We start from the raw sequence: 26966 nt of genomic DNA, 5'->3' as shown, positions 1-26966 counted from the left end.
TCGATCGACTTGTTCTTTCAGTCACGTGAAACGACTATGTAAGAGAGAGAAGGAAAAAACCTCCACCTGAAGTGGGAATCAGTTTCCCGTTCCGTCGTACAATCTAGCCGTGAATAGGACCCGATAACTGGATTTTGGCCCGAATTCCACGATCGTAGAACGATTTCGATCTTCATTATGCCAAGTTTTCCGTTGCTCGGGAGCTACACTCATTACAAACAGACTGAAAAGGACTACAACATACTGAGGCAGAGAATAATTTGCTCACCCGTTTCGCTGACGGTTAAGATTATTTTGCTCGGTCGGAGGAAGTACAGCAGCTAAATTCAATTTACCTCCGCGCGCGCTTGGGTGGTGGAGACGCGCTGTGATTGACATGTGTTGAGTGGGTTGCGATTTCAGCAGAGCGTTGCGATACATGACTGTTTCCAGCCGGAATGAGCTGCAAATATGCACAATTTAATAGATTTTTTTGTTGATTACCCACGTGTTTGGCACAAAAAAATTGAGTGTTTTTCTTACGAAGATATGATGACGCGATTTTAACAGCAGATTTTACTATTACACAGTGTCAGTAGGATCGTAGCGCTAGCCTCGTACACAAAAACAGTTGGCTGCGAAGCCTGTGTATTAATAAACAGAAGGTCGAGTTCCGAATCAGAATGTAGCACCAGGGCTTTGCTTTTACTGTTACAAAATGATCAACGCGAATCATAGTTTTTGCTTGTCTTTACAACAAAAAAAATACAAATGTTTACTTACAACTTCTGAGAATTGCATTCAACACGGTCGATCGTTCATTTGGCACGAGAAACCACAAACGAAACAAACAACTAGCAACTCCCATTCAAAACAACACAAAAACCATTTCCGTCGGCTTCTACTAATGGTGTACCAGTTTTGTAACCGTTCCACCCTTTACTAACGCAGATTGCCTTTTGCCAAATTGAGGATTTTAGGTACTCTGGAAGCTTCAACCATTGCCTCTCAAAACTCTCGGGCTCGGTACAAGCAGCTTGAGCTTGTGGTGAAATGTATATTTTTTCACTTTTTATGACAGAAACCAGACGAAACTCGTAAAGATAAAGTGGAAATCCGCTAATGAGGGCTCTTTTCGCTGAAATTTAACCTTCGCCACATCCGTAACATCATATAAGCACGAATTCGGAGGGATGCGTTTTTTTGTAGCCGGAAGGGTGGGGAGAGTTAATTACTTTAATCGCTTGAAGCTTCAAATTGTACTTTTACGTATTTGGTAATCTTCAAATACCCTTAAGTTTGAAAAGCCATCAAAAAATCGTTCAATTGACTGCAATCTACGTGCATATGAAGTTTTGTTACGCTTGAAATCAGCTCCGAGTATGATTTGAATGAATACGTTAACGGATAGAGCAATTTTTCCCGATAGCACATTCTGTTCGTACGATAATCGGTGGATATTGTTTTCATACAGGGATGATATGCAGAAAAATGTAATTATCTCCGACAATCGATGTCGTTATCATTAAATCATATGACTGAGTTCTTTGCACGAATGACGAATCAATAGATAAACTAGTGCTCTATTATTCGCTACAAAGTATTGAAATACAATTGGGTTTTTTTTTTACTTTGAATATGCTAACTTATAGATGCCTTTCTGATGTTACATACTTGTGCCAATTTCATTTTTTTACTGATATTACATTACTTCAAAGACACTTCTTCAAATTAGACCACAGAATCTTGAAATTCAAACAACTAAATCGAAATTGAAAAATGAATTTTAAGTATCTTGGCAAAAAAAATCTCTATTTTACGGAATTCCTAATGCTAATCTATTCAAAATATAGAAATCAGATTTGAATGAATTTTGGATCAGAATAAATTTCACCAATCAATAGGCAACTTTTGAAATATCATATATTGCATTTGCGACGTTTCCGATTGTAAAATCGTTTTTCGTTTTTAAGTTCGAATTTCAAAAAATGAACTCTCCATTTACGGTTTTTCTCTCCTAATTTTCCCTTGAAAATTCGGTTTTGAATTGTTTAACGTTTGAATAAAAAAACGTTTGCATTAAAAAAATAGACTTTTTTCGAATGGTGATGAAAAAACTAAAACAGATAATTGAGTTTAATAAATTTTTCATGTGATGTGATTATATTAGCCTACTTACAAAAAAAAATCACGCCCTTGCGAGCGGTCTTCCGGTTGTTAACCGGAACATTCGCCATGACGGAATAAAATATGCATGTTTTTGAGTGCTTTTTTCGTTTCATATATGAAATAGTATGAAATAGTAAATGAACTTCACCTCGGAGCTCACTTCCTTCGTAAGTAAGTAAAATATGAAGTGCCCTGCCAGTCGTTGCCATCTAGAGTGAGATAGGTCTAGTCGTTCATCACCACCGTCACGTCGCGATTCGCCGGGAAAATCGACTTGACCATCTTATCTTGGAGGCTTCCCCGAAGATACTATGAGCAAAAATCACACTTTGAAAATTAATTTCACGCGAAATTATTTCTCATACTTAAGCAAGTTTGAAATAGCGACATGCTGCAGCAGTATTGCTAGTAAAATTCAATGATGAGCCGTCCGTCAGACATTCAATCAGTTTGGGGTGAATAGCTGTTTCTACGAGCATCGTAGCGCCTTACGGTCTTCAGAAGAGTTTTTTCCAGGAAAATTTCCTACAAATATCATGTATCGATATATTTTTAGGACCCAACTGGGAATTTCTAGAGAATAAGTTTAAAAAAAGTGAATTTTCCCATATAAAATCGTATGGAAACATTCAAAATCGGGCGCAAATCGGGCGTTTCACCGATCGATCTGAAAAATTACACAGTTGTTATAGGATCCATGAGGAACACGAAAAGTGCATGGGAGCGAAAAAATTACACCATCGCTTTTTTCCCATATAACCGTGTCCTAGTCTAGTGTCCATGTGCTGCCGCACAATGTCTTTTTTCGATGCGACATGGTAACGGTCTTTGAACGCGCATACTTCTGAATGAAGTAGCTTCACTCTTTTGACCATCACGGTTAGAGTTCGACTGATAGAGCTGTCAAATTTTTCCAGCAAACTTATGGGTCAATATGATTGATGCTGCATACGTAGTTTCGTTAGTACCTGTAAAGAAAAACCCACGAAAAATCGTCAAATTGTGTCCATTTTTCTAACGCAAACGTTAAATCCGTAATATTAGGGAATCAGACGGAATTTCATCAATTAATGGGCAACTTTTCAAATATCATGTATTGCATTTCGCTTTTGCGTAGTTTCCGATTTCGAAAATGGATCCAATTAAAGTACGAATTTCAAAAATTAAACTTTAAATTTATAGACTTTTTAAACTCCACCTTTAAGATGCGATTTTGAATTGCAGATTATTCCTCATCGGGTTTCTGACATCAAGCTTCACGATATTACTTTGTTTCGAACTTCGATTGTTCCATTCTGGATTTTTAAAAATAGAAAAAAATAAAAAAAATAGAAAAATAGAAATAAAGTACAGATTACATTTATTTTAAGTATAATTTTGTTGTCTCCTGTCTTAGACAAAGGTTTTCAATTTTGTAATTTGTGGGTTTTTATCAATAAATTGAACCACTCACCCTGTATACACACTTGATAGCTAACTTTACTTACCTTTCGAATTCTTGCTAAAGCCCTGAGAAGAAAAAACGAAACAAATAAAATAAAAACTAGGGGCCGTCCACATTTTAAGTCAACAAGTTAGGGGGAGGGGAGGGGTAGATTGAACGCAAATGTTCTTGCCTGTTTCCACCAACTGATTGATATAGGCGCCACTACTTAAGCCGTTCCTTACCCTATTTTTTTGTTTTCTCAACTTTTTGGTTTTTTAGGATTATTTGAAATCATTTATAATAATCTTTGTTGTAACTCTTTGAGGCGCGGTGAGCTGAATTTGGAATCAGTTTCATTCATGAATTTTAATTATTTTCTTTTTGGTTCCTTATTCTTCTTAGAATTACTTAATTATTTTAAACCAAATTTAAGATCATTTTCTTAATTTTTTTTTTTGGATTCCAGGAGCGTTCTCAAGCATTTTTAGTAAATTCTGAATATTTAATTTGCTTCACCCTTTTTTTTTTCAAAGATTTTAGGACGAAAATTACTGATTCGAGTTTCCGAAAATTCTCTGAACAATTTCTTTCGAGTTACAGTATGCAAAAAAAGTTTTTCCACCCACAGTGAAAAATCAGATAGTTTCCAAAAAACCCACCAGCAAATTAAAACACTCTTAGTTATTGTTCAGTTTTTTTATGTACGCTAAAACAAAGCAAATTCAAGCGAGCTCATAATAAAAAAACAAGTTCTTTTGCATTTGAGGCATGATGATAAAAAAACTTAAAATATAACACGCAAAATTATATCCACCCCTCTGGCTCACATAGTTTTAGTACTTCGTGTGACCTGACATCGTCGTGGCATCGACTCAACAACTTTAGCAGTTGTTTCCGGGATGATTTTGTTTGTTGGTTTTTTTCTCCTGGATTTTAAATTTCAAAATTGACCAGAGATGCTCGATCGGATTAAGGTCGGGAAACTGAGCTGGCCACTCCATCCATAACTTTGATGCTTTTTCACTGCGAAACCAGCTTCGAGGTGTGCTCTTCGTGTTGTTGGAACGTATAACTGCTTTTCTGAGGACGCTGATAGTTTTCGCTTCAAAATGTTCAAATAAGTCACGGTGTGAAAATCTGTGGCCACATATGGCGTTGGAGAACCTGAGCTCATCGTTAAAATCATGACGATTTTATCTAAGAACTCAGGTTCTCCAATGCCTTATGTGACCACAGATCTTCACACCGTGACTCTACCTGCAGAAATAAAATCAAAGTCATGCTCAGTTGGTTGAAAAATCAATGTTGGTAAAGTAATTCACTATCGCCATGGTTGACTGTAGGCCGCAAACAAACATTTTGCAAACTTTCACCGGTTCGCCGCTATTTTTTGAGATGCCAACTAGCGTTACTTTCGCCTCGACTAACTAAATCAGCTCATTTTAGTCATCACTGGTCTAGGGCCTACCTACTTCAATTTTTGTTTCATATTTTTCGCAGACAATTATGGCTTCTCAAGTGCTACTCTCTCCTTAAGACCTTTCTAATAAAAGAGACTTCATACAGATTGTGATGTCAGTTGAATGCAATCTGTTTCGCAATTTTCGGGGCTGATAGTCCTCGGTCCAGCTCCGCCTTTTTCACGGAAACTCTGACAATTCGGCAGTTGTCTTTGAAGGAGGCCCGATCGCTTAGCTGGTGAGATACAACTTAACTTAACTGGTGGAGATCTACACAATCTTAGAGATCATATCTTCGTGTAGCTGGACAGTATCGGCATTATTACAATAGCTTTTGTTTGTTATGTGATGTCCAATAACACAGTGCATCAATTTTTTTGCCTTGGCTTCTATGTATGATTTTTTAATGAAGTTTGATGCGGAAACAAATTTCCCCGAGTTTGAACATATTTCATCTTAAGGGGCAACAACAGCGCCTATTTTAATTTTTTAGAAATTGGAAATTTTCGATGTTTTTTAGACGCCATTTTGTTCTAAAACCAAATATCAAAATTCCATGGGTTTGTCCACGTATGTATTACCATTTTCTTACCCTTTTTTTTTAAAAAAAAAGGTCTTAAATCGGACAAAAACTGAGCTCAAAACAGTGATTCTACGAAACCGGTTTTGGCATGGTTTTAGTATATTTCACAGAGCAAAATAATAAAGAGTATGTATTTGCATTATTGACAATACGCTAATATCTATGGCATTACATGATCCTCGCCTTTTTGCGGGGAGGGGGTCGCATTTGACTTTATCGAAGACGCGATGATCCCGTCTCATAGCTGAAGCGAGATTTTTATGTTTTGACCGGTCCTGGTCAAAAATACAACCCCCTCACCACAACAGGTGGAGGATCATGTGATGCCAAATGGTTATTGTATCTTTGAGTATCGCTTACACTCTTAAAATTACATTAAACAGATTTCAAATAGGTTAATTTAACATCGAGATGAACCTAATTCAATATTGTAGGGAAATTGGGGCAAAATCGACATGTTTCTGACATTTTACGTAGATCAGACACCTGCCAATCGATTTCTGAGATTTTTTTACTCAATATAAGATATAATTTGACTACCACTTTTATACTAAAACCATGCCAAAACCGGTTTCGTAGAATCACCGTTTTGAGCCCAGTTTTTGTTCGATTTAAGATCTGTTTTTTATAAGATGGGAAGAAGATGCTAATATGTGGACAAACAATGTGGATAGAATTTCGATATTTGGTCTTAAAACTAAATGGCGTCTAAAAAACCTCAAAAATTTTTGATTTTTTCAAAAATTCAAAATGGCGCTGTTGTTGCCCCTTAAGTTGAAATATGTTCAAACTCGGGGATATTTGGTTTTGCTACAAAATACACAAAAAAAATTATATATAGAAACCAAGGAAGAAAAAAAGTCAATTTTTGTTGCACTGTGTAATCGAGCTTCGGATGCTTATCGGAATTCATGCTTTCTTGGGAATTTTGCAACAAATAACCTTCAACTTTGAACACGAAACTGAAATTTTGAGCACAAAAATTTAAAGAACAATAAATGACAGCTAGACACAATGTTTACATTCGAAAAAGTTGCAGAATTCACACTGAAACTCTGTAAAAGACACTTGAATCGTATTATCCGTCTGGGAGTGGATGATTTTTTTTGGCATTATTTTTTATCCTTTTTCATAACTCATCATATAAAATCTTAAGGAAAGATGTAAACGCCATATTTTCAATTGTAATGTAATAAATATACGTAAATTGGTAAATGATTAATAATAGAAAAATACATTAAACTGATTTTCATCAGAAAAACCTAAATTAATCCTCCTAGCGGTCAGACCCAGCCTTTCTCATTCACACTTTTATTTGTAAAAATAGATTTACATGAATGCTTCAATCCAATAAATGTATATTCACTCTTTAGGTTCTGAAACATTGAAATTGTAATCTATACTTATAAAAATGCAGTCCGGTCTGTCTGTCTGTCTGTCTGATTCATATAGGCTCGAAAACTACCGAACCGATCGACGTGAAAATTTGTATGTAGGGGTTTTTGGTGTCGATAAAGGTTCGTATGATAGTTTGAGACCCCTCCCACTTCTAGAAGAGAGGGGTCCCATAAAAATGAAACATAAATTTTTGCACAACTCAAGAACAAGCCAAGCAAATGAAACCGAATTTGGCATGCGGATGTTTTAAGGGGTAACTATTAGGGACATACCCTAATAGTTGGACGCCCCTCCCTTTTCTGAAAGGGAGGGGTTCCATACAAATGGAACCAAATTTGGCAGGGGAATGTTTTTAGTGGTAAAAAATATGTCCATAATTTTTTAACACCCCTCTCTCTTTCAAAAGGGAGGGGTCCCATACAAATGAAACACAAATTTTGCACAGCTCATGAACCAATCAAGAAAATACAACCAAATTTGGTATGTGAATGTTTTTGGACGTAACAAATATGTCCATAATGGTTCGACGCCCCTCCCTCTTCTGGAAGCACATGTTTCTGAACGAATTTCTGCACATCTTGCGAACTAATCAACTAAATGGAACCATATTTGGCAGGTGATTGTTTTTAGTGGTAACAAATATGTTCCATAATCGACCTCGAGCAACATTTTGGATTGTAAGATGGCAACTTCCGGTTTCTTGGAAAACAGCCAAAAACGGCCGATTTCCACCCAATATAATAATATCCGGATCTAGAATGATACACAGGAGCCAAACTCGACCACAGATAGCATTTTGAATTCTAAGATGGCTGCTTCCGGTTTCTGAAAACAGCTGAAAATGACCACCCAATATGAGTTTTTCTTTAACCAGTATGACGTTCAAAATCCAGAAATTGTCTCCAAATGCCATTATGAAATCCAAAATGGCGACTTCGGGTTTCTAAAAAACAGCCAAAAATTGCCGATTTCCGTCTAACATGAGTGTCTCCGGATCTAGAATAATACACAGCAGCTGTAATCGACCACAGACCCAATTTTGGAATTTGATTTGGCTCTTCAACTCTTTTTTTTTAAATTGAAATTTGATGTTTATTTCTAATTTTTTTTTGGTCAAAAAAATTTTTTTTTGTACAGTGTATATTTTTTTATGATTCGCTACAACTCATTCTCAGACAGTTTTTTGACTCGCTACAACTCATTCTCAGACAGTTTTTCTATACAACCAACGGTTTCTGGGCTACGATGCTTCGAACAAAACCTATGCCAAAAGGCATACGCCCGTTTAGAATGTAACTCATGGGTGTAAAAAATCTCCACCTGTGAAAAATGCTCAGTTTGCTAAGCCAAATACGTGTGCAAAGTTTCATTCAAATCAAAAACGGTCGATTAAATTTTCGCATTTTTCCAGACGATTTGAGATGATTTTGCTCAGGAGTAAAATATTCGTGCTGAAGAAATAGCGAAATAAAAGTAATGACTTTGAATTTCGTACACTTCAATCACGAGCAATACCGGGAACGTACGAATAGCATAATACCAAATTTAAATTTTGTTGAGGTCATATGTTTAGATCAAAGCAGTTACAGTTTTAAATAGTCTTTGAATTTCGTTTCTTTTCATAACTTTTGAACCACATATCAAATTGCTATGAAATTTCTTACTCGTGAGTTTGAGAGACAACCCGTTCAAACGACACTAGATATGTTCAAATAAGTCGTGTGATCTTTGAGATAAAAGACTTTCTTTGTTTTTATAATTTAATACATAACGGTTGGAATAAAAATACGATTATAGTCAAATAATATGGGAACCTATAGGAAAGCCAAACTTTTTATTTGACACTAAGATTGTTGACTTCCAGCCATTTTTGGGAAAACGAGTGAATTTGAAAAGTCACCGGAACATGTGTCTTTTCACAATTTTTGAACCACGTGTTTAATCACTATAAAATTCATCAATTAACCTTTAACTAGCCCGTTCATTCTATTCCAATATTGCTCAAATCGGTTGTGTACTTTCTGAGATAATGAAATTTCGTGATTTTCATATTTTGATACATTACAGACAAAGTAACAGACCGATTACATTGAAATTCAATAGGGTGTTATGAGGCTGCTAGACCTTTCATTTGACACTAATTTCGTGGAAAGCGGTTCAGCCATCTCTGAGAAAAGTGAGTGAGTTTAAGTAGTCTTCGGAATATGTTTCTTTTCAAAGCTGGATTTCACATTTTTAAACATAACAGGCAAAGTAATGATCCGATTGCAAAAAAAATCAATAGGGTCTTATGGAGTAATTAGACCTTCCAAATGACACTAATTTTGTGGAAATCGGTTCAGCCATCTCTGAGAAACATGAGTGAGATTAAACACTCTCCATAACACGTTTCTTTAAATAACTTCTTAACCACACGTTCAATCTTCATGAAACTCAAAAGTAAGGGTTTTCTAAGTAGCTTGTTCATTTAAAACCAATTTTGTTAAAATCGGTTGAGTAGTTTCTGAGATAATGATGTTTCGTGATTTTCACATTTTTAAACATAACCTCTAAACTAAAAATCCGATTACAATGAAATTTAATAGGGTCTTATGGGGCAACTAGACCTCTCATTTGCAATTAATTTCATGAAGATCGGTCCAGCCACCTCTGAGAAAATCGAGTGAGAATGGGAGAGCGTTACATACACACACATACACACACACACATACAGAAAATGCTCAGCTCGTCAAACTAAGTCGATTGATACACGAGATTCGATCCTTTGGAGCACTACTATACCTTTGGTTTTTCCAGTGATTGCTATACCTTTCTAGGAGAAAGGCAAAAAGAAAAAAAATTGAGTTGGTAGAGAAGTGAATAAACTTTTTTGCATACTATTTTCAATAGTAAGTCTACTGCTATCTCTGCGCGTGATGCGATTCTCTCTTAGTCACAAAAATAACTTTCGTAGAACAGTGTGCGTAATTGAGCGAGGTGCAACAGGGGATGATCACGATATTGGGCTTTGAGAATAGTACAAAACACTATACCGGAGATAGGAAAATTGCGGGCTCATATCGCGCTTGGAAGAGGTTATATTTTTTCTTCTTTTGCTTAAGTCACATCCTCCAAATCTCGTTTATTTTCGCATTTCATAAATTACATCCCAGCCTGCTTAGAAAGAGCTATGGATAATAAATTTCATGATTTCTAAATCGAAATCCAGACTTTAGATATCAGATTTCAGAAATCGAATTTTTAATATCGGATCTGAGATTCCAATTATTTCTAAAACTTGAAGTCCAAAATTCATACGATTTTAATAACAAAAAAAAACAAATTGCGATTACCATCAATTGCTATCTCATGTTTAAACTCCGAATAATTTAATTTTTAAAGTTGGGGATTTCAATCGTAGTTCATGGCGAATTCATTCCAACCGATGAAGATTCGAAGATTTTAGCTTTTTGATTTCTCGTTTTGGATTTTAGATTACTGAAAACGGATTTTTGATTTACGGATTTCGTATTACGGAATTCAAGTACCAAAACACTGAACACGTGAATTCAATTGCAAAGTTAAAAAGATCGGATATTTTCGAATATATATATATATATATATATATATATATATATATATATATATATATATATATATATATATATATATATATATATATATATATATATATATATATATATATATATATATATACAAAAAACTGGTTTTAAGGAGGGGTGTTCCACAAAAAACTCTATTTTGTCGTGTCCAACGTACAGATAGGACATCGCAGTATTCAGCAATTGTTTTTCTTTTAAAATTTTCCACAACTTTGCTGAAGGAAGTAATTTGATATTTTGAAAATTTGAAAAAACATTTTTTTCATCTCACTGTTAGGTGGATTGATCGAAAAACTAAAAACGCCAAAAGTAAGGCCTTGTCTTATGAAACAATTTTGCTGAAGACATGGAGTACATAAAATCAATTTTTCACATTCAAATCTAGGACGATCACGATTTTTCGAGTTTAGACCACTGTGCACTGTGGGATTTTCAAATAAATCTTTCCACCAATCGTTATTGTCTTGAAATATAACCCTTGAAATGTGTAGAAACTATTTTGAAAGTTGTTTCATAAAATGGTGGTTGAAAAACGTGCTTTACAATAAGTATTTCGTCATTTTTATATCACTTTTTTGTACTTTATAACCTTCAAAAGGGCATTACTCAAAAATGTACCGTACGATGATTTTGAAATTTCGACCAGACATTCTGGACGTCATAACGAGTCGAACGGTGTACTCAGATTCTTTGGTGCATTTTTTTTTATAATAACGGTCTGTGGGAGCACCGTGGACTTTATTTGTATTGCTTGTGACCGCAGCTTCGGAGAAACTGGTTTTGAAATACTTCCGCTCGTCCTCTTAGAAAGCAAAGCATTCCGATTCTGAACTCGACCTTCTTGCTGACTTCGCGGCCAACAGTTAAGTGTACAGGTCAATTGCGGAGCTAGCGTTACGATCATACTAACACTAACGGTCTCTTCCGAGCCGAGACTCGAACATACGACGACAAGCCTGTTACATCTAAACCAGCTGGGAGATCTCCTACACTGTGTTCAAAAAATTCGGATACACTTTTGAAATTCCATGATGATATGTGAATATCACACATTAAAATTTGGAGTATTTTTATGGAAAGTGCTTTTCATATTGATCATCTACAGCAGATGTTTTAGAAAAACCCCTTCCTTATTTAGCTTCACCAACTTAAAATGCTTTTTTAAGCTATGGCACGCGCGGATCCCATGTATATTTTACGGATATTCTGTTTATACTGTTCCAAGTTGGAGATCTCATAATCAGTAAGCTTCGACATCATGTAGGACCAGACACAAAAAGTCCATGAGATACAGATCTCGGGAGCTTCGCCAAATACAGCCCTAGGGTTGTATGAAATGGTGACATGGGACTAAACACTGTAATTACAGGCAAAAGAAATTCGTTTGTTCAATGATTTACGTATTTCAATTCTCAGCTTCCCCTTCATTTTTTCAGAAATATATTTAATTACACTCGAAAGAATTCAATTTACACATGGTGATGTTGTGTCTGAAGTGTTTTTTTTTGTGCAAACTACATTTCACAATTACAACGAAGTTAAAGTTTAAAAAGATTTTTTTTTGCTTCACAAGTTTGTTTCATTTGCCAATAATTACATTCACTGTATTACGAAGACAGCTAATATAACAATATTATTTTATTTGTAAAGTTAAAAATAAAAAAAAAGTATCTAACATTGTTGAATTGTAAAAAAAAGGTTATCAATAGATCTTACTCTTCTATCATTTGATATTTTCATCTCCACAACGGAGAAGGTTCGAATACATGCTGTCAAAGGTTCGTTGCTCCCAAATGTAGTTCGATGGAAGTTTCGTTGCAACAATCCAGTAGAGTGAAGAGTTCGTTGAGAAGCCCGAAAGTTCAAAAGAGACAGCGATCTTGGGCAGTCAGTTTCGTTATTAATTATCTTGGCGATAAATACAGCCTGGTGAATTTTCTTCGTCGTTCTAGTGTCTCTAGGCCGAGTAGACGACATTGATCGGGATACGGCGGAAAATTTACGTGATCCCGCCAAAGTGGATCTCGTAGCGCAAATCATAGAATTTTTTTCTGTACACGTTCGATGCGTAAAATCCACACTAGCTGATGAGGGCACCAAACTATAGAAGCATTCTCGATTAAAGGCCGTACCAACGAACAATAAAGTGCAATTTTCGTGATGAATCCAAGTTGACGTGAAGCTTTCGAGATGGCAGCCGAGCGATGCTGATTAACGGTGAGCTTAGTATCAAGTAGGACACCAAGGTCGTTGACTTGGTCTACTCTCTTAAGGGCATGTCCATCGATTCGGTAACTGAAAACTATTGGACTGCTTCTCCGATGAAAGGTCAAAACTTGAGCTAAGTATAATTTTAAATCGTCAACATACACTAATTTGCAACCGGCTCCAAGTAGCAAGACGACATCGTTGAAAAATAAAATGAACAACAGAGGCCCTAAATTGCTGCCCTGAGGAACACCTGAAACGTTAGTGAACTGTGACGAAAAACTGGAATCAATCTGCACACGAAGAGTTCTGTCGCACAGATTAGAACTGAGCCATTCTGTCAGTTTCCGGGAAGCACCAAGCCGTTTAAGTTTTTGCAAAAGTATCTTGCGGCTGCTTTTAAATCGGTGTATATAATATCCACTTGCGCCTTTTGTTCTATGTGAGAGATACAGGTTGACGTGAATTCCAACAGATTTGTACAAACGGATCGGCCAGGTATGAAGCCATTTTGTTCAGAGGAAATATAATACTTTGTCCGTGCAAGAATAACGTTGCTTACAACAATCTTCGATGCAGCAGAAAGGCTCGTAATGCCACGATAATTCCTCACATTCTTACTTTTTTTTTACTTTTGAAAACAAGAAACATATACGGCTGCTTCCATATCGCCGGAAATTTAGCTTGCTCAAACGATCTATTAAAAATACAGCACAGGGGTTCCACTAGTGCTGAAGCACAGCGAGCAAAAACTGTAGATGGTATACCATCTGGATACTACTATACTACAGTACAGTTGCTTTACCAGCATGTTTTCTTTCAACACATCAGTTTCTATTACGCTCTAACAGCAGGTTTAGAAATTGTTTAAGAAAGGGGGTTGTTTCAAACTTTCCGAAAAACCTTTACCTTTTTCGAAGAACCTTTACCTTCGAGACATCAAATTGGTCTACAGGGGGTAGACAAAATGATTGAGACACACATTGAGAACTTCGCGAAAAATGAATCAATTTTGATGAAACCGGTTTCATTTTACTGGAAAACTATTCTAGTTTACAAAAAATACTAAAAAATTTGACGGGATCAACGGACACTGGGAATAATCCGGATTTTAGGAGTGTGTGTCAAAATGTGGATTCTTGCAACGCTTAGAACTTTTTCTGACATCTTGTTTCTTTTAGGTTTATATGTTTTCAATAAACTAGAATTCATTCCGAGTTCATTGGTACCCAAAGGTTGAAAATCTGTCTAAGAACCATCGAGATATAACTTAATTAAGTATGGGTGTTGTTTTTGGCAGTTTTTTCTTTTGTTGCGTGCCATTTTCCTTGGACACCCTAGCAGAACTCAATGAAACTTTATGGGCATGTAGACCTTAGTAGACGAGACAACTTTGCAAACATTTTTTTGAAAATTTATCTGAACTAACGTTTGAAAAGGTTTGAAGTATTTAAACCTCTTTCTTATAAATCAACATATCTAAATGATGACGAGAGATAGAGAATGATTGTCAATGGATAACTTCTAGAAAATTATCTGAACTTTTATTTTAAAATATTTAAAAATTGAATTTCAGATCCTACACTAGAAAAATATAATATAAAAGAACAAAAAAATGATTCTAAAAATATCGGTTATTGGATTTGAGATTTTTTTTTATTGAGATTTTTCTTAAATGATGGTTTTTAAATAGACAATCTTTCATATCTCGATGGTTTCTCGACGGATTTTCAACCATGGGTACCATTGAACTCGGAATGAATTCTAGTTTATTGAAAACATAATCACCTAAAAAAAAAGTAGGAGGGTGGTATTCAAGACACGACCGCATGACGTTGGACTACGGTATTCTTATATTCCATTAAAACAAATAATAGACAGAATTGCAACTCTAGTATTCGCTGCAATTTTATCTAACAGTGCATTTCTGAATGCTGAGACGTTAAAACGTTATAAATAATGATATATACTAAAAGAATGGATATCTTTTATTTAATCGCTGTCATTTCATACATATTCGAATCAACTTTTTGTTTGCTGCACTACCAAGACAATCATTTAATTGAGCGAATTGGTAAAATTTTCCTATCTTAGCAAAAAGCAAACTTTACGAAACTATCTGAAATTGGAGCCCAGAACGATTCAAACGAAAATTTTAAATTTGAAAATTGTTTGACATTTAATCGATAAAACTCATGCTAGGTTAGTTCCAGCCCAGCATATAACTTCATGTATTTGAAAAAAAAAAAAACGTTTGGTTCAATAGCTCAATATAGCAAGAGCTCAATCACACGTTTTTCGGTAGTTGTTATCAAGGTTTGGGCGAGTGACAGGATAATATCTTAACTTCTTCAGTTGTGATTTAGAGTATTTCTAATTGTTTTGTTATTTTTCACGATAGCGACAAGTTTGTTTCTTTCTTTGTGTGCGAGAAACAAAATCAAAACCGCGCACCGAGAAACAAGAACGAAAATCTAATAAATGCTCATTGAGAAAACTTGCAACTCTTTTTACCAATAATTTATGATACTCAAAAGAACCCGTTTTGATTTAAATCAAAATTCTAGTAAATAAGTGTTGATCATCATAGGTAGTAATTTTTCCTCGATGAATAAAGACTAGCTGAAGAAGTTAAAATCGCTGCTGTAAAATCAAATTCACAACTGTGTTCGCTAAGACGTTTTAATATTTTCAATGACAATAATAATCTTCGATAAACACCCGCTATAGTTATTCACACACATGCTATAACTATCTAAACACGCGTTAAAACTATTCATACACACGCTGTAGCTATAGCTATCCATACACACGCTATTCCTTTCCATACATCCGATACAACTATCTATACACACGCATAAGCTATCCAACCATGTGCTATTACTATCCATACATACGCTATAACTAATCATTACACACGCAGCAGCTATCCACACACAAGCTATAACTATCCGTACACACGCTGAAGATATACACGCAATAGCCATAATATGCTACACATGCTAGTGTCTTACACACGCTATAGCTAGCCATACACACGCAACAGCGCCATCCCTATCATCGCAAATGTCATAGCAATACAGATGCACATACGCTATATGTGCACACTGCACACACACTAAATGGCGGTAGCTTTCCTAGTGGCGGTGCTGGCTCGTGCAGTTTCTGGCTGTTTTCACCCAACAATATCTGAATTGGATTACCGCTGGTGGGGTCCAACTCAGATCGAAGGGGAACCGAACTGAATGAAGAAATGCAGCTGCCCACTACCTCCGCCGCTGCTGCCTGATACCACCGCTCAGATTCTGCTGCAGGTCAGTTTCGCCACTGGAATCAGCCACCGCTGTTGGTTATTCAGGACCGTTCTAGTGGCCTTCCACTTGTTAACTGATGACTGCTATGAGACGACGCATGCTATTATATAGCCCAAAGCAAAAATCCATCCGCGAGCGAAGTAGAAGCGAGCTTGTGATTGGTTGAATGTGCACGACTTTTAACACAACTTTTAACTAGTTTAGTATCGAAAACATATTTAGATTATTATATGACAATCTTGCGCAATATTTCCCCTATCAATCAAGCCATTGGTGTTTAGAATCTGTTTAGTGGTAATGATAAAAGAAGCATTTTAAAACGGTGTTGAAACACCTGTTGCAGCTACCGAAAGCGAGCTCGTTATTGGTTGAAAGCTGCGCGAGACTGTTTACAAAGTCAGATAGGTTGTATCCGTTAGTGTCGACTGTGCTTGTGAAGAGAGGTGGTGATTGGTTGCACGGTATGATTTAGACAATCGATGTGATTTATCAATTTTTCAATAGTGTATCTCGAACAATAGGTTATTTTTGTTACATAAATTCAACCGTAAAAGAATTTCTGATCGGTTGATGCCAAAACCTCGAAATTCTGAAAAGAAATGACTGATATATAAGCTCTCAAAACCTGACCACTTTTCCCTGGTTTTCCCTGGTTGAATTACTAGATTTTCAAATTCAGGTGCCTAACTTCGATATAGACGTTAGTCCAACGTCAAAACGATATGTCAGAGAAAGTTATAAGCGTTGCAAGAATCCTCATTTCAACACACACTTCTAAAATCCGCAATATTTACGGTGTCCGGTTGTCTCGTCAAATTACCTAGTAATTTTTGGAAACTAGACTAGTTTTACAGTAAAATGAAACCGGTTTCATGTCGTCTGCGCTAGGAATGCTTGCATGTGATAAGTTCATTGTTCGCGTAAATTTGTCCTTGACACTTTTAATCGATTTTAACCACTTTGCAATGGAAAAACAATAATAACTAGCGTATTACAAAATTGTTCAACATTTTCTCTACTCAACAACATATTGGTTATTGTTATTCATCACGTGGTTATGCTGTTATTATCGTTTGAAATCTGATGCAACATTTTCCGGTTTTATTTACAATTTTACAGAATGCATCCTAGTATAAAAACAACGACGTAGTGCCACTTCAAAAATTCGTCAAATTGTTTCTACACCAGCCTCGAACCAAGTTCGCAGAGCTCATCTCCGAAGAGTTTTTGAAAACTCGGGGCATCAATTTTTGATCAACAGCATAAGTTATGGCGCCTTTGACGATGAAAATCAGTAGATGCTCACCTCGCTTGTAGGCTGCCCCCAAACCACCACTAAAGCTGCGCTTCAAAACACTCTTTAAGGATTTCGGAAAATATTGTCTCTTACTGCTACCCACAAAACTATCGATCATTTTGTGCATTGTATGGCTCCAGAGGAAATAGTTTCTCATCAGAAAAATTAACTCTTGGCACGCTGGTCATGCTGTGTACGTAAATCGCAATAAAGCTTGGCTTACAGAAAAAGTATTTGCTCAACCACGTTAGTTGTCCTCGGAAAAGGCCATAAGTCCGCTTGAAAAACAGCCATTTTTGTTCCAAGTTGTAACATAACTGCACGATAACTTGTTTTTGCTTCGAATCCATATTTTCTCCACTTATTTTATTCTGTACATATTCCATAACATTCCCACTCACTTTCACACTCGTGAATCTGACTTAAACTAGACGTCAAACAACTCGGATTTTTTAAAGTTACACATTTTAACACTTCGCTTAAATTTTCGAGCACCTGTCAAATCACCAAACGTCCATGGCTTACTCATTTACGGGCACTGATTGTCTGATTTGGAAAAAATTGATTAAAAAATAATCGAATTCCAAAAAAGTTGCAACCTTATTTCCGAAAAACTACTGTGAATATCCTTTGATTCCAGTACGATATATGTACACAATTGAAGGGAACAAGTATCCTAACAAAATTAAACTGAAAGTAGCTGCCAATACCTGCCTTTCGCGAGATATTTTCTCTCGAAAACAGTGTCATAAAATTGCAAAAAAACAGACATAACTCCTCCAAATTAACAAATAGCGATACACTTGCTTCTAAAAAAAAATGTGACAATTAATCTAAGTTTGAAGTTTGTAGAACACTTGAACAATGGCAAAATAAAATAAAACCGTTATCTCGCAAAAACACATTTTAAGGGGATTTATTTTAAGTAATTTTTTTTTAGTTTGATTCGATTCGATTGATCGCATTTTCGTAGGCTGTTGATTTTTGGTTTAATTAGAATTTAACCATAACTGCTATGTTATGCAAATTAATGTTGCCGCTATGAAAATTTACAAAAACATCATGCCTTTTAATGAAACCAATGATTTAGTTGAAAATAATTTTGCTATGGTAATCATCAACTCAACTGTCTAAGTAAAAAGAATAACCTAACCCACACAAAATAAATTTAAATGGACCTTCAGTTAAAAAAATTTCCGCTAGCCATTTTCAGTTTGTTTTAATTAATCCCTTCCGGGAGGTAATTCGCGTACAGCACGATATGATTACACCCACTTTTCCTTATAGGATTATATCCAAACTTTTTAATTAAAAATATCTACTTTCTCTCGTCTTTTAGATTACTTCAAACTTAGACGTATTCATAAGACGCTTCAACGAAATCCAGTACTGGGTCGTGACGGAAATCGTGTCGACGTCCAATCTGACGAAAAGGATGTCACTGGTGAAGAAATTCATCAAACTTGCTGCATTGTAAGTAACAACTGGAGCCAAAACAAACTTCGAATGACTACTAATTTAAAAAAAAAAACGCTTACAGCTGCAAGGATTACCAGAACCTGAATGCATTCTTCGCAATCGTGATGGGATTGTCCAATATGGCTGTGTCTAGACTATCGAGTACGTGGGACAAACTCCCGTCGAAGTTTCGAAAATTGTTTACCGAGTACGAATCACTCATCGATCCCAGCCGAAACCACAGAGCCTACCGGTAAGTTTTATCACCCGCGCCCGAATCGCATTAACCTGTTGAATGTAACATTCGCAAGTAGGTACGTGAAACATGAAACGCCCGAAAGAACGAAGAACGCTGTGCCGGGCGATTTGATTGATGAGCTGTGCCATGTTGACATTCGAGACTTGGCGGGATTAACGACTATCATCGTACCACTAGACGTCGTTATCCCGGTTTTTTTCCTCTCGCTACTTATCCGTGCGTACGTTTGTAGTAAAGAGGCTGTACCAATTTCATGCGATGATAGGCACAAGATTAAGACTTTCTGGTGGTAGTACTTGGCAAACTCGTCAATCTTCTGTACGGCTTAATCCGGCCTGGCGTAGTTAGAGTGGGCTTTCAGTTGTTGTTTTTTTTTTCTTCACGCGAGCTTTGCAAACGAAATAGGGATCGATTTTCCGCGAACACGTGCTTGTTCGTCCCGTACGTGCGGTTTGGGCTCGCACGTACGGAAAACATTTGAAGAACGTATCTTGCATGTTTTCTTTGTGTTGCGCGGGTAAACGTTCTTCGTAAATTTAACCTCAATCAACCTCGCTGAGGTATGGATGATATGTTAAGAGCCATCTATCTCCTCGTTGGCAAATATTTTCTGTAACAGGTATCCGAGAGGGTTTTTAGGCAGAATCAAACTCTTATACAGGTATTCTGAATTTTAGATACGTTTTCGAAACTTTCTGGGGACAATCTCAGATTTTTTGTCTCTCAATGTTTTTGAGATTTCAAGACATGTTTGAATTCTTTTTGAGCCATCGTTGTGGTATTTCACACCCCTTTTTTGAATATTTTTCAAATGTTTGAATCACATTAGAGATATTTTTAAGGCATTTTCCATTTTTTTTTCAAACATTTCCGAGACAGTTTTAGAAGATCTAAGAAAGAACATTCGGTTTTTATGTCATTTTACCTCTCTCTAAGACCCCGAACATTTTCGAGGCGTTTTGGAAACATTTTGAAGCCATGTTTGAGAGATTCAAGCAAGATTTTTTCAGTTTTTTTTATAATTTATCGAACTATTTTGAAGAAAATTCTGAGTCACTTTTATGTCATTCTCTATCTAGCCTCTAGCATTTTTTACATATATTTTAGTACCTTTTCGAGTTTCACTTGAAACACTTCCGCTTTTATGACACTATTGATATTTATGATATTTTTAGTGTTGTTTACATTACACAGTAAAAAAAATGCTACAGATTTGAAACTTTTTTAAAAACATTCTTTACAGATTTTTGAGACACTTTCGACACGTCGCACAGTGCTTTGAATGTATGGTAACATGGGTTAAAAGTCAAAACTGCATAATTTTGTCGACTAAACATATTGATGGAATGAGGAAAGTGGTTCATTACTCTCAAAGTTAATAATCGCATGAAGGTTTTATGAGATTCGCAGAATCGCAAAAGTGACACAAACTTCTCTGCCTTCGGTTTCCATACCAAAAACCGTTTATTTATTTGTAAATTTTGCTCGAAGTATTGAAATTTGTTTTTTGAAGATTTAATTCACTTTTATATGACTGTTAGCATGATTTAAATGCAACTATAACGAAAAAAAATATCTGAAAATTTTTTCTGTTGCCTATATTTTTTTTATTATCAGAGTAAAACACATAAACACAAGTCAAGGTCTCATATAGAAATGGAAATTCTCTTGTTTTCAACACAACCCATGTTTCAAAAAGCTGCCGGTTTGCATGTTATTGGCGTTGACCTAAAAAAATTCAAAAAGTGCAAAATTCATAGGAGTTAGCGTTTGAGGTTTATGCAGGCTGTTTCTTTGTGAACCTCTAATAAGTTTCAATAAATACTTTTAAAATGTTATTAAAGATTCGTAGTGATTTTACTGAGCTCCGTCTGAAAAATAACATGGGCACTAGAAAAATAACTTGGGCACTAGAGCTATTTTTAATTTATAAATAACTTCATGTTTATCGTTTGAATGTATGATGTTTTGCAATACCACTCGTTGTAAACTGTACAGAAATAGATTAAACAAACCTTTGTCAATGCAATCCATCCCAGATATCGATGTTGCTTCACTTATTTGTTCTGTAACAGAAAAAAAACTTTAAGCGCCAATTTCAATCATTTGAAACAATTGTTTTTGAACCGCTGATCTTTGTTTCTGTTACCACACGTCAAAAACAAATACACTCATACAATGGTAAAAGGCTACACTGCCATAAAAGCATATGGTAAAACAATGAAAAAAATCATTAATTTTGTACTCTTGTCTACTGGTCAACACGCTGTGCGTCGTGAGACATTTTCAAAATTGGTAGCAATATTTTTGACATTTTTGTTGCACATTTGACATTTTGGATATCGTTAACATCGTTTACAAAACTGTCAACAATAACAGATATTTTCGCGGTATTTTCAGAATATTTTGATGACAGTTTCGATAGATTTTGGAGTTTTGAGAGATTTGAGCAAGATTTTTGAAATCTGAGACAAGTTTAAAATGTTTCTAAGCCATTTCCAGCTTTTTGTGTAACATTGTGATGTTACCACAAAAGATCAAAATAATGGTCGCAGTGGTCCACATTTACAAAAAAAATTATTGTGACATTTTTTAGGTTTTTCATTATATCTTAGATATTTTTAAGGTATTTTTTCTGAAACTTTGGCGAGCAGTTTTTCGAACATTTCATTTCAACATTCAGAGACTATTTTCAAACCTTAGAAACCTTAGAACCTTAGAAACGTCTGACCCATTTATGCAATATTTTCCTCCTTGATTTTTTGTTTTTTGACATTTAAGGTCGGGATCGTTGAGAGCAAAAGTGGTACAGGTGCCATTTTTACACTTTTTGGGTTTTTTGCATAAATTGATGCAGGACGCAATAATGTACTAGAATATCCAAGAAAAACCGAGATCTGATGACCTCAACCAAAGTTAAAGCCAAAAGAATTTTTGGTAGTTAACATAATCACCATTTCGTTGAGAGCAAAAGATATTAAACAATCATGTCTTCAGCAAAGTTGGTCAATTGATTGAGTACTTTCAGATAAAGATCTGTTTGCTTTGGAATTTTCTCACTACGTGGCGCTAGTGTACCCGTGACTATTTTGTAACAGAAAGCATTTTACCTATTTCAGTATCAACTCGTATGCTGTTAAATACATATACACTAGCGCCACGAAGAGACAGAATTGCTTAACAAACAGATCATCATTCTATAGTACTCAATCACTTGGACAACTCTGCTCAAGACATGAATGTTCTATGTTCTAAGATTAGAGAGCTATAATGCATCTCTCATGCTCACACTGGACATGCACACTCTTGCTCTCAGCGTTTTCTGGTTATCATTATTTTCGTTTTCGTTCATCGCGTCTCCTAAAAAATTAACTGAATGGCACATTTATCACTTTTGCTCTCAACGGCTCATATGTTGAATTATTTGACATTTTTGACATAAATGATATTTTTGACATTCATAACATTTATTGGACATCGCATAACGTATTCGATTTGTCAAAAGTAAAATTTTTTACACTTATTGACGTTTTTGACACTCTGTCTCGTCACGGTCGCCATGAAACAGGTCACATCCCACTATTCGAGCCTAATGAACATTCACTAAAGCTGTGGGATACAATGGGAAATAAAAATGTACCTATTTATACCGGCTACAAATGTCTCCAATAATTACTCTACACATTGATTTACACCTATTGCTATGGAGCTATTGGAGTGACGAACGCGAAAATATGCGTGTTCTGCTTTTTACATAGTCGAACACCTTGCCGTTCGGCTATGGGTAATTTGATGCCTCCTTTGTACTCGCGCTTCAGCTTGGACCTCACATCGTAGGTTAGGGTGAAAGCGAGAGTTCAAAAGGGTGAGACTTTATCGCAAACAGCTGTTGCATGACGGAATATTTGGCTTTATTTGTTTATATGTCGGTACAGGGACGCTCATATTAATAGTCACCTCATGACGTTGTTGATCATGACGTTTTTGGCAAATTTTGTCACTTCGCGTTTTCCTAATTTCATGCATGACCAATTCACAAGAACTTGACGTTTCGTTGTTATAATAAAGACTATGGATTTAGAGTGCCTGGTGCTCCAACTAGAAAAGTACAGTGTCGGGGTCGATACCAGAAGTCCACTTACTTGATCTTGTTCATTGAACCTTTCCATATTCTTTACAATTATTTACAAATGCCTTTAAAATAGCAAGTTCATACATTGATTTGTAATTACCGGTATGTGAAAGACGAAGACGGGAAGTTTATACAATTAGACGAGCTCGAATGTTCGAATGTACGCTATGGGTAATTAATGCCTCCTTCGCAGTCGCGTTGCACAGTTTGGACTTCTGTAGGGTGGGCTGAAAGCGAGAGTGTGAAAGGGTCTAGTTAAATTGCAAAGAGTTGTGTGTTGCATAACCGGGTATTGACTTGTTTGTTTATGTTTTTGTTGTAACGTTGGAGTCGTAAAGTGGCGCTCATATTCATGATCACTTCAATATTTTTGAAATTTTCGATATCGAGACATTTTTGACAACCTGACTTTTCTGACATTTTTGACATATTTGATATATTTGACATTTTTGCCATTTTTGCCATTTTTGACATTTTTGACATTTTTGACATTTTTAACATTTTTGACATTTTTGACATTTTAAACATTTTTGATATTTTGAAGTAGAATACTTCTCTCAGGAAGTTCGGCTACATAGGGATGTGAAATGAAAATCTAAAACCGAAAAAAGTGAAAAATATGTCCAATTTCAAATGCTAATAAATCGGTTAGTATTCGATGGATTTTCTTCGTTCTTGCAGCAATAGATTGGAAAATCTTCTAAGATTCTTCCCATAAGAAGATAATCGTAATTTTATTATTCGCACTATTGTACTATTGAAAGTAGTCAAACCTTGTCAAAACGAAAAATTCGACCTCTGATTGGTCGTTATATGATTGCTTCCCAAGCACGGTCGACAGAATCATATACCTTGCAATTGAAATCATGCTATTTGGCCTATATAAGAGCCTGTTTCAACCGAAGCCGCTCATAATAGTTCTAGACAGCGACAACAGCAGTCGCCCTTCCTTAGCAGCAGCACTAGCCCTGTGGTTGGTCACCACGTCTCAGGAGCAGCGCGGTTTTTCTCAGCGTTTGTCGCCAGACTGCCATTATTTCCCCGTGTTGGGGCAGCGTGAAGATTGCCATAAGGAAATCCAATTTTGAACATCAAAATGCCTTTTTCAAGGCAAATAAACAAGTCATTGAGAGTTAATAATTTTTTGACAACGTAAGCAAGCTTTCTGTGTTGGATCCTAGCAATTTAAATCTGTCGCGCCCGTCTAATTCACTGAATGTGAAAGAGCTTCCACAGTGCATGTTGTCCGTGTATCTTAATTGCCTCCCTGTTAGGGCAGCTCAAAGGTTGCGATCAGCAACCGATTTTGAACCGCAAAATGCATTTTCAAGGCAAATAAACAAGTAATTGAAGGAGAATAATTTTCTGGCATCAACACAAGCGGACATTCTGTGCGGGATGTAATCAAATTCTGTTGTAGTTGTCTAATTTTTACTTTATTTAGTAAACGCCCCACGGCAGGGGCAGCGCAAAGGCTGCGATCAGCATAACCGACTTTGAATAATAAACTGCCCTGTTAGAACGCATTCACAAAAGCAGTTAGTTCGACTATGCAGAGCTAATATGAAGTCGATTCAATCAATCAGCATGAACAGAATTTGGTCGTCTCCCAGCTGCCAAGTTGCAACATGATGCAACACGCAACAGCGAGCAAATGAAATCGCTTGATGTTACAAATCGCGATAAGATACGGGTTAGAACCGTTGCGTGTGTGAGAGCACCATCGGTGTTTATTCGCTGGATACAAAAATCATATGCGAGTTGTGAAATAATTTGTCTGAAGAACATTACGGAATGGAACAACTGAACTGAAAGGCGTGGCCTATTTCGTAGCACCCTTCGGCTATAAAAGAGTGTTTCTGGGAAAACTAGCTACATTCATTAGTCGGAAAGTGAGCTGGATGGACCTCCGGGTTGCGCCTGTGGCTGCCGTCAAATTAAACAAATCACTTGCCCTGTGGTTGGTTACCACGTCTCAGGCCTTTGCCTGAGAACGAACGCCAACGCGAGCGGTCGGGCGAGATTTTTGCCGTACATCAGCCGGCACTTCCTCTAATGGAAAAGTTGGATCATTTTGTTCAGAAGAATATTACTGTCGGTAATATTACAGAGATGCGATTGCATTATATCCGATTTGGAATTGAATAATTGTTCTTTTGAGGACAAACAAAACTACTCTTCAAATTAAGTTGGAGAGTTAATAGTTTTGGGTACCAGTAGCAGTATGGTAACAGCCTCAGCGGTAGGTGCTGCCGGTACTTCCATGAGGCGGATGTTACAAGGAAGTAAATGGAAGCAGCACGGCGAAACAGTTCGGGTGTGCTTAGACGCGCGTCATATTTCGTTGTTGATCTTATTTCCCACATGAAACTTACGATAGCGGCGGTATTAGCGGTAGATGCATTTGCCAACACTTACTCCAGTAAATCCGTGTCTAATTTTCAATGTGAAAACACCTTTCTATTGTGTTGGCCGTGCGCTTTAGGCCTCTGCCAGGCTAAACGCGAAAAGCGGTGCGAACCGATTCGCCCGGCCGTAGGTTAATGTACAGCCGTAAGTAGAGCTGTGTAAAAGTATTCTACTTCAACTTTGCGGTCGTGGCTTTGCACACAACCCTCCTGTAATTTTTTTATATTTTTGACATTTTTGACATTTTTTACATTTTTGACATTTTTGACATTTTTGACATTTTTAAGATTTTTGACAAAAAAAATAAATTTAAAAAAGTAGGAGATTGTATCCAAGACCAGGGCTTTGAAAAATCCTTTTCTATAAAGACACTTGAACGTTTTCTCGGTCAGTTACAAGCTTTCCTTTTTGTGCGATCCTTCGCTCAATTTCAACTTGTACCTGCAGCACGTTCAATTTCAACGAACGGTTTAAAGCAGAGCGAATAAGAAACGAGCTGCGTGCAACGTTGCTTTCCGCAAAAGGACCGCCGCTTCGGCGTTCAAGTCCGCCGTACAATTTTCTGTCGGCAGTCACGTATCATTTTTCGTTTGCGTTCATGATCGACCGAAAAAACAGTCAATCAGTTTGAAGCATTCTTACGTTTGAGGCTCATGTGGTATGCTGTTGCACCTACAGTGCCAATTTTTACTAACCGGGACCTCATTCGTAATGAATTAACCAACGCTTACTTCAATCATCTGCGTCGAATATTGTTTAGCAGTAGAGTTTGTGACTGATATTCAATATAGTCATCATTCAAGCCACGTGGTAGGGGAGGATTGTACAATACGCACCAGTTAAGCATTTTCGCGATTTTCAGCGTTTCAAATCATTTCAAAGCGACATTGAACGTGTAGTATGATTGTAGGATCTATTTATTGTATGTTTATGACGAAGTTTATTATAAAATACTCGATTTCAATGTCTTTTTTGGTAAAATTACCATTGCCGCCAAACAAGCCCGTGACCAAAACGCACCACAACGAAGGTCAGTATGCTCCAAAGCAGTAGGCTAATATGCCGCTAGCAGAAATCAGCATGCGAAGTGAGAAGCACTTGAAGTCTCGAAAGTAAAATCAAAAATAATGGAACATGCTCTTAGTTGTAAAGCAATCTCCTGCAAGCTCTTCATAGTGCATTCTGTCGCAATTTTAATTTTGAATGTTTTTAGGTAAAAGTTGACGAAAGCTAGTGAAAAAATTTGAAATACTCATAGTATTATAAACTCCA

At 36.4% G+C, this 26966-nt stretch overlaps 1 protein-coding gene across 4 annotated transcripts in view; it reads left to right on the top strand.

Moving 5' to 3' along the window:
- LOC129725702 (rap guanine nucleotide exchange factor 4) overlaps positions 1–26966 on the top strand; it is a 523900-nt gene that overhangs the window by 466008 nt on the left and 30926 nt on the right. For all 4 annotated transcript variants that reach the window (XM_055681789.1, XM_055681788.1, XM_055681792.1 and 1 more), the window contains 2 exons: positions 18776–18909; positions 18977–19147. In XM_055681789.1, the coding sequence (XP_055537764.1) occupies positions 18776–18909; positions 18977–19147 (305 nt within the window). The remainder of the gene's footprint in view (positions 1–18775; positions 18910–18976; positions 19148–26966) is intronic.

The sequence above is a fragment of the Wyeomyia smithii genome, chromosome 2 (genome assembly GCF_029784165.1).
Source record: "Wyeomyia smithii strain HCP4-BCI-WySm-NY-G18 chromosome 2, ASM2978416v1, whole genome shotgun sequence".
NCBI lineage: Eukaryota > Metazoa > Arthropoda > Insecta > Diptera > Culicidae > Wyeomyia > Wyeomyia smithii.
This window is presented reverse-complemented; position numbering and strand designations above follow the sequence as displayed.